This window comes from Mirounga leonina, unplaced genomic scaffold (genome assembly GCF_011800145.1).
Source record: "Mirounga leonina isolate KUSES-001 unplaced genomic scaffold, KU_Mleo_1.0 Mir_174, whole genome shotgun sequence".
Classification (NCBI taxonomy): domain Eukaryota; kingdom Metazoa; phylum Chordata; class Mammalia; order Carnivora; family Phocidae; genus Mirounga; species Mirounga leonina.
The window spans coordinates 6515589-6528004 of record NW_023270451.1 but is presented as its reverse complement, the minus strand read 5'-3'; the positions used below and the strand labels follow the sequence as shown (position 1 = coordinate 6528004).

Sequence of the window (12416 nt, the reverse complement as noted above, 5' to 3'; positions counted from 1 at the left end):
ATTGCATTTATAGAGGAGACAGTGTAAACACCTTGAGTCCTTTTCTACATCAACTTAGAAAGCAATAAACTTTGTATATGCATCAGAGGAATTTAAAAGCCATTAAGTACAAGTAAGTCATAAAATTATGGACTTCTTTAACTCACCAGAGACAAATGAAATCACAGAAATTATATTTTACTTAACCACAGAAAACAAGGTTAGAAACAAGTCACTGTGCAATGGAGAATGTGATGGTTAATTTCATGTGTCAATTTGCCTGGGCCATGGGAGTTCCCAGATGTTTAGTCAAACATTATTCTTCAGGTTCCTGTGAATGTGTTTTTGGGTAAGATTAATATTTAAATCTGTGGACTTTTGAGTAGAGCAGATTGCCTCTATAGTGGGAGTGGCCCTCTTCCAATCAGTTAGAACAAAAAGACCAGTCTTACCCAAATGAGAGAATTCTCCAATATACTACTTTCATTAGCAACACTGGCTCTTCCTGGTTGTACAGCAGATTGTCTTTAAACTGGAAGTGAGTATCAGCCCTTCTGGGTCTCTAGCCTGCCTGCCTTTAGACTAGAACTGCTACCCTAATAGCTCTCCGTAGTTTCCAGGTTGCTGGTCTTCAGACTGGAACTAAACTGTCAATTTCCCTGGGTCTCCAGCTTGGTTGACCACCCTGCAGACTTTGGACTTGCCAGCCTCCATGATTGTATGAGCCAATTCCCTATAATCTTTTTCTCTTTATATATGCATATCTTACTGGTTCTATTTCTCTGGAAAACCTTAACTAATAAAGGGAAGTTATTTAATTTTCATCTATGTTCAGTCATAATCTTTGAGTTTGAGTAAATAAGACAACATATTTCCTTCAGGTGATTAAGAAAGATGCCACTGGGGGCGCCTGGGTGGCTCAGTCATTAAGCATCTGCCTTGGGCTCAGATCATGATCCCAGGGTCCTGGGATTGAGCCCCACAGAGTCCCACCATTGGGCTCCCTGCTCAGCGGGAAGCCTGCTTCTCCCTCTCCCACTCCCCCTGCTTGTGTTCCCTATCTCGCTGTGTCTCTTGTCAAATAAATAAATAAAATCTTAAAAAAAAAAAAAAGATGCCATTGGGTGTAACAAAAGCAAATTGTTGGTTCTATTCTAAAAGCTCATATATTTTACTTCTCTTTTTTGCTTTTCCTTCATTGTTTTTGTTTTTTAATTCATTTTCTCAGATTTGGCTGCGTTAGTTTTAGAACTTGAATTTAACTCATTTCTAGAGCTTATTAAATAGGTATATATTTTAAGTTTCATAATAAATTATCTGCCATATAGGATCAAGCAGTTCTCAAAACCATCTTTGTATATAATTACAAAACTTCTGGATAGCGTAACAAACATATGAAAGATTAACAAGATACACTATACTTCAGTCATCAAGGTTCTTTCCCATTTCAGTTTGAAACTACTACTTTATGCCAATTACCTTGAGATTAAGGGTCATATGCTCCACTGACTGAGCCAGCCAGGCACCCCAACTTTAATACCAATTTCTAAATAGATCATTCAAAGCACAGCTAGGTTACCCTGTTTACTCTTATATACAACATTTATTATCGACTTATATACAAAGACTAACAGAAAATTAAAATAATAAAGTAAAAGGAAATTATGCATTTATGAAGTCATTTTCAAAGCTTTTAAATTTAAAAGCAGTATAAAAACAAACATTATTATTTTTTTGAAGATTTATTTATTTGAGAGAGAGAGAGCGCAAGGGGGAGGGGCAAAAGGAGAGGGAGATAGAGAATCCTCAAGCAGACTCCCTGCCAAGCACGGAGCTTGATGTGGGGCTCAATCCCAGGATCCTGAGATCATGACCTGGGCCAAAATCAAGAGTCAGCCACCTAACTGACTGAGCCACTCAGGGGCCCCAAAAAACAAACATTATTATTAATATATATTTATTATAATTAAGTATACATGGAAATATTGAATGCTTGGCTTATATAAAACTGGGTTCATATCATATTATAATTATTCATAAGTCTAGCATCCCAATTTTCTGAATAATATATATATATATATATAACTAAGTACTTACACAAGAAATTTTAAATGGTGCAAATGTTATAGGTTCTTCTCCATACAAAGGCCAATAGCGTTCACATTTTTTCTGTTGTCCAAAAAAAAAAAGTCAGTAAGTAATCCATATGGTAGTTTTTCCTGAACTTCTACAAATATTCTGTGCCCTAGTGTTCAGCTTGTTGCTCTTCCCAGAAGACAGAAAAACTGTCATCAGTAGGCGAAGTGTTAGAAGAGCTTACACTTATCCAACTGTTCTTAAAGGTAAGCTACTATTTGTTCTCCAAGATTACTCAAAGGAACTTTATTAATATAAGTGTCTAAGCAGTTCATTGCTATCTGCTTGGTCAACAGAGTAGATTGCAAAGATCCTCCTCTAGAAAAGAAACACTGCTTTAAAAAAACAAAGTGCCTGGCACAAAAAGTCTGTTTAGTATAAAGGGTTGCCAGGCAAGTTTTAATGTTTGTAAAATGACAATCTCTATAATATCTAGCTGAATTCCCATTAGGTATAAAATCTGTGGGATAGTAGAAAGAACACTCTACTTGCTATAAGAAGAATTTTCCAGGTTGTAACTAAGTAGGGAATATATTGGTATTTATATTCCAGGTATAAACTAATAAACAATTGACACCAAAAACTATGTGCTAAACATCATACATGCATAATCTATAATCATCACATTTGTTTCATAGATAAGAAAACTAAAGCTCAGAGGGTATAGTTCACTGCACCGTGGTCAAAATGCTAGTGTAGGTTTATTTTATTTCATTATCTATGTTCTTTCCATTAGGTCAAAATCAGTCAAGCTCATCAAATAAATTCATAGGTCCTAACTCACTGACAATTTACTACTAACAAAACACTATGAATCACAAAATCTTTAGCTTCAAAAATTCTGTACTCAGTATGACCTTTTTCCATCAAGTATTATTACTGAAATACAAGTGGCAAACATTAACAGAAATGAAAGGAGGAATAAATCCTAAACCTTAACAGTAACTTAAACAGTAGGAGAGTGAAATTTAAGTTTTCTAATACAAACAATTAATAATACTGGTATTGAAGTATATCCTGTCAATTCTTAAACAGATAACCTAATTACTTAATTTATTGGTTTGTGTATTTTCTAATCTTAGACTACTAATTTTCTATCCAATATTTAATAGGGATTAAATATTGTCATTCCTCCCTATCCAATTTAATAGGGAGGAATGACAAAAATTATTAGTTAAAATACACCAATACATTGGTTTCCCAATGATTTATGTAGTACAATGTCTCACATAACTAAAAGATGCACTATCTTTCTTTATGCAATATATCCTTTACCGAAAAAAATTTAACAAGAAGTTTTACAACTTTTTTGCCAGAGGGGAGGGTAGGTGTGGAGATGGGTGAAACAGATTTAAAAGAATTTTACTTTAACCAATGTACCACATTAGTATAAGGAAAATTCAAATCACCACATAATTTGTTTCTAAGTCTGATGTGTCACATTTATAGAAGACCACACTTAAGTTTTATTTAATACCTATTTTCTGTAAATATATTAGCACCACCAACATAAAGACTTAGTTGGTCTTGATGCTGCAGGAGATCACATGGTTTTAAAACTAATTTTACTTGCACAGAGTATAAAAATACCAATGTTAAAAACTTCAGATTAAGGAATTTTGTTCTCTTTGCTTTTGAAGATAGTATGAACAAACAAAAAATTTTAGTGGTATTCTCAGACAGAAAAATCAGAATATTCCAGCTATAAATTGATATAATTAATCAAAATTACTTTATTGAATTAATTTTCATTTGTTCAATTTATTCCTCTCTACTGCAGTCCATAAATAGTGTTCTATTTACACCACCATTAAACTTCGAAAGACTAAGTAATAATACAGTATCTATTATTTTAAGTGTATCATAAAACATACTTATGAAATGTAAAAAAAAAAAGTTTATGTGCTTTTTAGAGATTATGATGTTCCTTTTATCAAATAAAACCAATAACAGAACACAAAAAAGAAGTATCTACCTTAACTACTTAGGCTCAGAATAGAATAAAGAATCAGGAACCATATATCCCTAGAAATGAAGTGATAAAAAGGATCCTCCACAATTACTTTAAGTGTTAATAGGTATACATACCCTTCCCATCTCAAATTCTCGACAGGCCATCACAATGATCTAAAAAGAAATAGGAGATGGGATGAGATAAAGACTATATCAGTTAAACACAATTTTACTTTTTAAATAAAATATTAATTCAAGAATTACTTTTTACTCTGAGTAAAATTATACCTGGCCTGTCAAAAAAAGCAATTTTAATATTAAAAGTAGGAGTTAAAGAAATGATCAAAATCACACCTTACAATCAAGGGATAACTATATAGCAACAAATTAAATTGGCTTTAATTAACATAATGTATTTAATTTGAATTAAATTTTATGATCCTTATAGATTGGCCTCTGACTTTTGAAATTACATTAAAATATCAACTTTAGCATATTTACCAAACATTTACCCAAGGTATTTTAAATATATTTAATAAAATTATCTGAAAGTTGAATGCATTTAATACTGTCTTTAAACAAAAAGGTTATTAGATTTGCTTCTTCATCCCAACATTTTATAATGTAATGTTTCAAACATATAGCAAAGCTGAAGTAAACACTGTATAGCTACCATCTATATTCTACCATTAAGACTTCACTCTTCTTCTATCACATAGCTGTCCCTCTATCCATCTATTAATCCATCTTACTTGGTAGGTATCTTCTTAGTTAACTGACTGAGGAAAAGATTTAAAGTATTATCACACACTCTTCTTAAAATATTTCAACTAATTTGTGAGACTCGAATGAGACATCCTAGACTTCAATTTCAGTCTTTTTAGTAAACATTAGTTATAATTAACACATCATTATGGCTAAAAAGTCTTCTCATTCCTTATTCAGCAAAACATCCTATGTCATTACATATAATACTTCTCAAAATAGATTATGAAAATTACTTACTACGACATTGTACTCCCATATCATCCTCCAAAAATCTATTACTGTATTTGCTAAAGGTCCTTGGGTTGCCACATACGCTTTTGGCCCATAAACACCCTAAAATGGTTAAAAGGAAATTTCATATTTATTACAATTACTAAAAATATTTCCTTACCTAAAATCTAAGGTTTCAAATTTTATTAGCAATACTCCTCTTTTCACCTGAAGTATTTCCAAACAATATCCTATTTTTGTGTATTTATTAGACATGGCACACAGAATTGATAAATAAACTGCCTTATGCTAATTTACAAATTACTATTTACCTGGCTTTAAAAAAAAGCCCCAATACCTAGTCAACAAAGCTAACTAGAAAGAAACATAAAGAAGCATGCTTTGATTCTAAAAACAATAGTAAAACTACCTGATAGTTCTTTCTTAGCTACATTCTTCCACAGCTACCTTCAATTATTTACTCAACTTAAAAGATTTACTGAGTGCCTACTATATACATATCTAATAAGAAACCTGGGAATATACCAAATAAGACAACAGACTAAAATACTAAACTAGCACATAATTGAATAAAAAAATAAATCAATGTTACTAAGTAGAATTAAAAACTGGAGCTTTTTTTGGTTTTTAAAGATTTTATATTTAAGTAATCTTTAACCCAATGTGGGGCTCAAACTTACAACCCTGAGATCAAGAGTTGCATGCTCCACCGACTGAGCCAGCTGGGTGCCCCGCAAAACAAGTACTTTTAACAAATGTCCTTATAAAAGAATATCAACATTGACAACATCTAAACAGGAAACCACCTACATATTAGTTTTTGTTTAACTTCTTAATTTTGGGTTTTGCCATAATTTTAGTAAAATTTTTTTGGGGAAAAAAGTTTTTATTTGAAACCTTGACTGTTTAATGTTGACACGGGTAATATTAATTTTACCATGTAACTCGTACCACCTTAATATTTTTGTCAACAAAATATTTTTTAAAAATATCTATAGGGGCGCCTGGGTGGCTCAGTTGGTTAAGCGACTGCCTTCGGCTCAGGTCATGATCCTGGAGTCCCTGGATCGAGTCCCGCATCGGGCTCCCTGCTCGGCAGGGAGTCTGCTTCGTCCTCTGACCCTATCCCCTCTCATGTGTTCTCTCTCTCTCATTCTCTCTCTCTCAAATAAATAAATAAAATCTTTAAAAAAAAAAAATCTATAAATACCATATATAAAAGAACTGAAATTATACTGTCATTCAAAAACAGAATAACTAATGGAACAAAGTAGTCTTTTATTTAATCAAGTAGCAGTTTGAATCTGTCTATTGGTAACTGCTATGCAAGAACTTGACTGCTTTCGATATGAGAGTATCCAAAAATGGTTATCTACATAAAGGCTGTATTTAATCTTGTATTCACTTGGGTTGCCACTCGAAACACAGTGACAATTTTCAAAAGGTTTTTATCTAAACTTATATTCTATAATTTTAAATCAGTATTACCCAATAATTCCAGCCCTGATAATTTATCCTAAGAAATTATTCAAAAGAATAACAATGTTCACTGCAATATTACCATCAAGAAAATTGGAAACAACCTATAGAGTTCAACAAGGAATAACCATGTGTATACATTTGTGTATACAAACCCAAAGGGACAATGGAGAAGATGATTTAACAATTAGTATATTGTTTATAAGCCTTCAATGTAAAAAAAGAAAAAATAGAAAGCAATCTCAACTATCATGATACTAAGCAAAACTCTTTATCTTTACGAATAAGGTTAGAAGGACACCACATAAAGAGTGTGTCAGGGCTGTGATTTTCTTTTTGTTTTTTGTTTTGTTTTGTTTTTGCTATTGGTATATTTAGGCAATTTAAAAAATTTTAATAAAACTAGTATGTAGGAAGACATTAAGTAGGGCAGAGAAACATCATTTGAAGTTAATACATACCTTAATAAAATTTGCATTGATATAGTCTGAATCTTGAGAAGGAGTCTTTAAAGTCAACTTAACTCGGCTATGATCAACTGTAAGAAAAAAAAAAGGATTTCATAAATTATGTCCTGTTGGTAGACATGTGGTCTAATAAGCCATATAGCTCAAAAATATTTTCTTTAAAAAACAATTTCTAACATCATATTTATAGAAAATAAGTCTATAAAAACAAAAATCTGATGATGTAAAGCTGTGTTTTAAAGCTGTAATCAGAATAATCTCAGGAACTCTTTTAAAATACAAATTCCTGGGCATCATCCCAGATTTGCTAGACAAGAGCCCAGGGCGAAGCCTCTGCAGTTTTTTAACAAGCATATGAGGCAGCGGACACTAACCACTAATGTACAAGCTCATTTGCCAAAATTCTTATTAGGAAATGCAGCTTTCATATTTTACAAGAAATTATAAAAATTAAGTAAATTATGACACATGAAGTATGATGCATAAAAAGTGCTAAATACTGCACTTGGCAATAATATTATTAGGTAATGGCCAAATTAAGGTAAAAAAACAATCTTTACAAAAAAGTTCAAAAATATAAATTTCATTAGTTTTATAAAATTGCAATTTTATTCTTTCAAATAAAGGTAATATGTATACAATTTTTAAAAATCAGATTTTAAAGAAAGGCTTTTTTTTTTTTTTTAAGCAGGCTCCATGCAAGTATGGAGCCCAGTATGGGCTTGAACTCATGACTCCAAGACCAAGACCTGAGCTGAGATCGAGTCAGACACTTAACCAACTGAACCACCCAGGTGCCCCTTAAAGAAAGGTATAAAATGAAAAGTAATCTTCCCCTGTCCTTGAAGTCCAGGTCTCTCTTTCCCAACAAAGACACTATTAAGGTTCTTTTTTCCTTCCAGAAGTAATTTTTATGCATATACCTACATACTTTGAAAACTGCAAATGCAATGATCCCATATTCTGTTATCTCGCTTTTCAGTTAATCCTATATCCTGGAATTCTTCCCAGAGCTAACATAATACAGGTCTATTTTATTCACATGTTACATAAAATCCATTATATGGATGTTTCATCATTTATTTAACCAGCTACAGTACTGATGGACCATTTTTTCCTATTAAAAACACTACCACGCTGAACACTGCTGTACATGTATCTGCTTTCACTGCTAGCAGTGGTATAACGTAAGTTCCTAAAAGGAGAAATGCTATTTGCCTTCTAAAAGGTGTATACTAACTTACACAGTACAAATGCTATTTGTAAGAGTGACTGGGTATTATACTTTTTAACAGGTGACATTCTAAAAAGTAAAAAAATCACACTTGTATTTCTTGAACTATGCAAGTGGTCGCACATTTTTCAGTTAACTGATTACTGAGATTTCTTTTACCATATACTGCTTCTTTATGTCCTTTGCACATTTTTACCAATGTCTATGTTTTCCTACCGATTTATATGAAAAAAAGAAAAATGAGTCTTTAGTCATAGGTAATGCAAATAGTTTTGTTCCAGGGTTTGTGTTGATTCTTAAAATTTTTTTTCTCTTTCCAGGATCCCACATTACATGTAGTTACTATTTCTCCTTAGTTTGTTCCAGTCTACCAAAGTTGCTTTGACTCATTTTTTTTTTCTTATGATTGGAATGAGGTTTATGCATTTTTGGCAAGAACACCAGAGAATGAGGTGTCCTTCTCAGTGAGAAGACACACCAAGGGGCTTATGATGTCAATTCCATATTATTTGTGATATTAACCTTGAATACTTGGTTAATATGGTGTCGCCTGGTTGTCGCCCACTGTAAAGTTACTATCTTTCCATTTGTAGTAATAAATATTTATTTATTAATAAGATACTCTGAGTATCTTATTAGGGGGAAGATACTCTGAGTCTAGGAAATCCTAAAGCAGTAGGATTGCCTAATATTCACAAGTATCCAGATTGGAAAGAACCATAGCATGTAATATGTAAGATGCCATTATCATTATAACGGTCCTTTCTAATCCAGGGACGATGAATATTAAAGGCAATTAAAGTTAGAAAAAGACAAATACTAAATAATTTCAACATTTTGCCAATCTTATTTCATCTATCTCTAATCATACAACACCTGGGGGCTGGAAAAAGCAAATTAAAATACAAGACTTCTGAGTAGCATATTCTGTAGTAAGTTTGATTCAGTAACTTCAAGATGGGGCAGAAAAATAGCTTATTTTAAACTCTAAAACACAACCAATTTTGTAGTCATTGCTTTATACCAAATAATCACAGTATATTACCGATAATTTTAAAAACCAACGTTAGGTTGCTTATGTAACGTAACACATCATCACGTGTATTTTCGATTTTTCATTGGTGCTCCTATTAAAAGCATAAATGCGTATAACTTAAAGAATATTAAAGAAATTAAAACAATCATTCCTCTCCATGGTTTTGTTGATTGCCTTTATAATCTCCCAAGAACCCAACTCCAAACAGATAAAACCAAGACTGGCCACACAGGAGGCTCTCTACACAACATTTTTCCCCCAAACAAACATCAACAACCTATGGCAACAAAAAGAAAATATTTAAATACTGTCACCTCTGAAGAAACCGAAACTTCCTAGTGATTAAATCCTAGGTCTCAGGGAAAAACAAGAATCTTCATAATTAAATTACAATATGTGTATTACACTGATCCATCACTTTTTTTTTTTAAGATTTTATTTATTTATTTGACAGAGACAGAGACAGTGAGAGAGGGAACGTAAGCAGGGGGAGTGGAAGAGGGAGAAGCAGGCTTCCTGCCGAGCAAGGTGCCAGATGCGGGACTCGATCCCAGGACCCCGGGATCATGACCCGAGCCGAAGGCAGATGCCCAACCATCTGAGCCACCCAGGCACCCTGATCCATCACTTCTAAAGCCTAGCCAGCTGGATTTTAGTCCTCTTAGCAGACAAAGCACAGATCATTCTTGACACAAGAGCATCTAGATATTTCTTAATTCTGGAACTGGCCTCAGTATTCTAGTATAAAATGAATCAAATCTCCAAGATAGCTCTAGAAAAACCCATATAATCTTTGAACGATGATGAAACTACTTTTAATGGATCAAAAGCAAAAATGTCTGCTCTTGCCACTTCAACAATGTATTAGCGGTTCTAACTAGTAGAACAAGGCAAAAGAGGCATTCAGATCAGAAAGGAAGTAGTAAAACGGTCATTTTTTTGCAGATAAAATGACTCAGTATCTAAAAAATCCTAAAGGATCCATAAAAAACTACTAAACTAATAAATGAGTTCAGGAAGGTCACTAGATTAAAAAAAATCAATACAAAAATATAAATTGTAGGGGCGCCTGGGTGGCTCAGTCGTTAAGTGCCTGCCTTCAGCTCGGGTCATGATCCCAGGGTCCTGGGATCGAGCCCCGCATCGGGCTCCCTGCTCAGCGGGAGGCCTGCTCCTCCCTCTCCCACTCCCCCTGCTTGTGTTCTCTCTCTCGCTGTGTCTTTCTCTGTCAAATAAATAAAATCTTAAAAAATATATATATATATATATAAATTGTATTTCTATGTGCTACTAATAAAGAATTTGAGAATAAAATAATTTCATTCAGGGGCGCCTGCCTTCGACTCAGGTCATGATCTCAGGGTCCTGGGATCAAGCCCTGCATCGGACTCCCTGCTCAGCAGGGAGCCTGCTTCTCCCTCTCCCTCTGCCTCTCCCCCAGGTGTGCGTGCTTGCTCTCTCTTTCTCACAATAAATAAAATCTTAAAAAAATTTTTCATTCAGATAAAGAATTTAAAAAAATAAACACAAGACTTGTACACTAAAAACCAAATAACACTACTGAGAGAAATTAAAGATCTAAATAAATGGAGAGAGACAATTCATGTTCATAGATTGGAAGAATCAATATGGTCTAAGATGGCAATTCTCCCCAAACTAATCCACAGATTCAATGCAATCCTTACAAAATCCATTAAGGGTTTTTTGCAGATATTGACAAATTGATCCCACAATTTATATGTAAATGCAAAGGAACAAAAAGAACCAAATAAATTTTAAAAAATAAGAACACAGTTGGAGGCCTTAATACTTCTTGCTTTTAAAACTTACTACAAAGCTACCATAATGAAGACAGTATGATACTGGCTTAAGAATACAACAGTGTAGTAGAATTAAGGGTCCAGAAAAAAAAAAAAAACCTTACATTTATGGTCCAATGATTTCCAACAGGGGTACCAAGGCAATTCAGTGGAGAAAGGACAGTCTTTTCAACAAATGGTATTAGAACAATCCTACATACAGATTATTTCAGACAATTAACTGAAAATGGATTATAGACCTAAATGTAAAAGCTAAAGCTACAATACTTCCAGAAGAAAAATAAGAAAACAGAAAATCTTTGTGATCTTGAATTAGGCAGAGTTCATGGACAGACTATCAAAGGCATGATCCATAAAACTGATAAATTGGACTCCATCAAAATTAAAAAAGCTTGCACACTTTAAAAGACACCTTAAGAAAACGAAAAGAAACCTTAAGAAAATAAAAATACAAGCCATGAACTGGGAGGAAAAAATCTGCAAACCATGTATGTAAAGAAGGACTTGTATCTAGGACAGCCAAAGAACTTTAACAACTCGGGGCGCCTGGGTGGCTCAGTCATTAAGTGTCTGCCTTCGGCTCAGGTCATGGTCCCAGGGTCCTGGGATCGAGCCCCACATCGGGCTCCCTGTTCGGCAGGAGGCCTGCTTCTCCCTCTCCCACTCCCCCTGCTTGTGTTCCCTCTCTCGCTGTCTCTCTCATCAAATAAATAAATAGTATCTTTAAAAAAAAAAGAACTTTAACAACTCAATAGAATTATTTTTTTAAAAGATTTTATTTATTTATTTGAGAGAGAGACAGAGACAGAGAACACAAGCAGGGAGGAGAAGGAGAAGCAGGCTCCCTGCCGAGCAGGGAGCCCAATGCAGGGCTAGATTAATGCAGGGCTAGATGCTTAACCGACTGAGCCACCCAGGCACCCCACAACTCAATAGAATTAAAAAAAAAAAAAATCTAATGGAAGTACAAAGAATTTGAAGAGACTTTTCACCAAAGAAGATATACAAGTGGCTAAAAGAACATGAAAAGATGCTCAACATTAGTCATTAGGGAAACGCACATTAGAACCACAAAGAGATACCTCTACACACCCACTAGAATAACTATACTCAAAAAGACTGACAGTAAAAAGGAATGTGGAGAAACGAGCCCCCATATATTGGTGGTGGGAAAGTAAAATGGTACAAAGCTACTTTAACAAACAGTTTAGCAGTTTCTTAAAAAGTTAAACATAAGGTACCGTAGATCCAGAAATTCCATTCCTGGGTTATCTACCCAAGAGAAAGAGAGCCATATGTCCACATAAAGATTT

General features: G+C 33.8%; 1 protein-coding gene across 6 annotated transcripts in view; it reads right to left on the bottom strand.

Annotated features, from left to right (window-relative positions):
- Positions 1 to 12416, bottom strand: part of PTPN12 (protein tyrosine phosphatase non-receptor type 12) — an 88699-nt gene that overhangs the window by 34225 nt on the left and 42058 nt on the right. For all 6 annotated transcript variants that reach the window (XM_035020428.1, XM_035020429.1, XM_035020430.1 and 3 more), the window contains 4 exons: positions 7008 to 7084; positions 5074 to 5169; positions 4204 to 4242; positions 2077 to 2148 (listed from right to left, as the gene is read on the bottom strand). In XM_035020428.1, coding sequence (XP_034876319.1) covers positions 2077 to 2148; positions 4204 to 4242; positions 5074 to 5169; positions 7008 to 7084 — 284 coding nt within the window. The remainder of the gene's footprint in view (positions 1 to 2076; positions 2149 to 4203; positions 4243 to 5073; positions 5170 to 7007; positions 7085 to 12416) is intronic.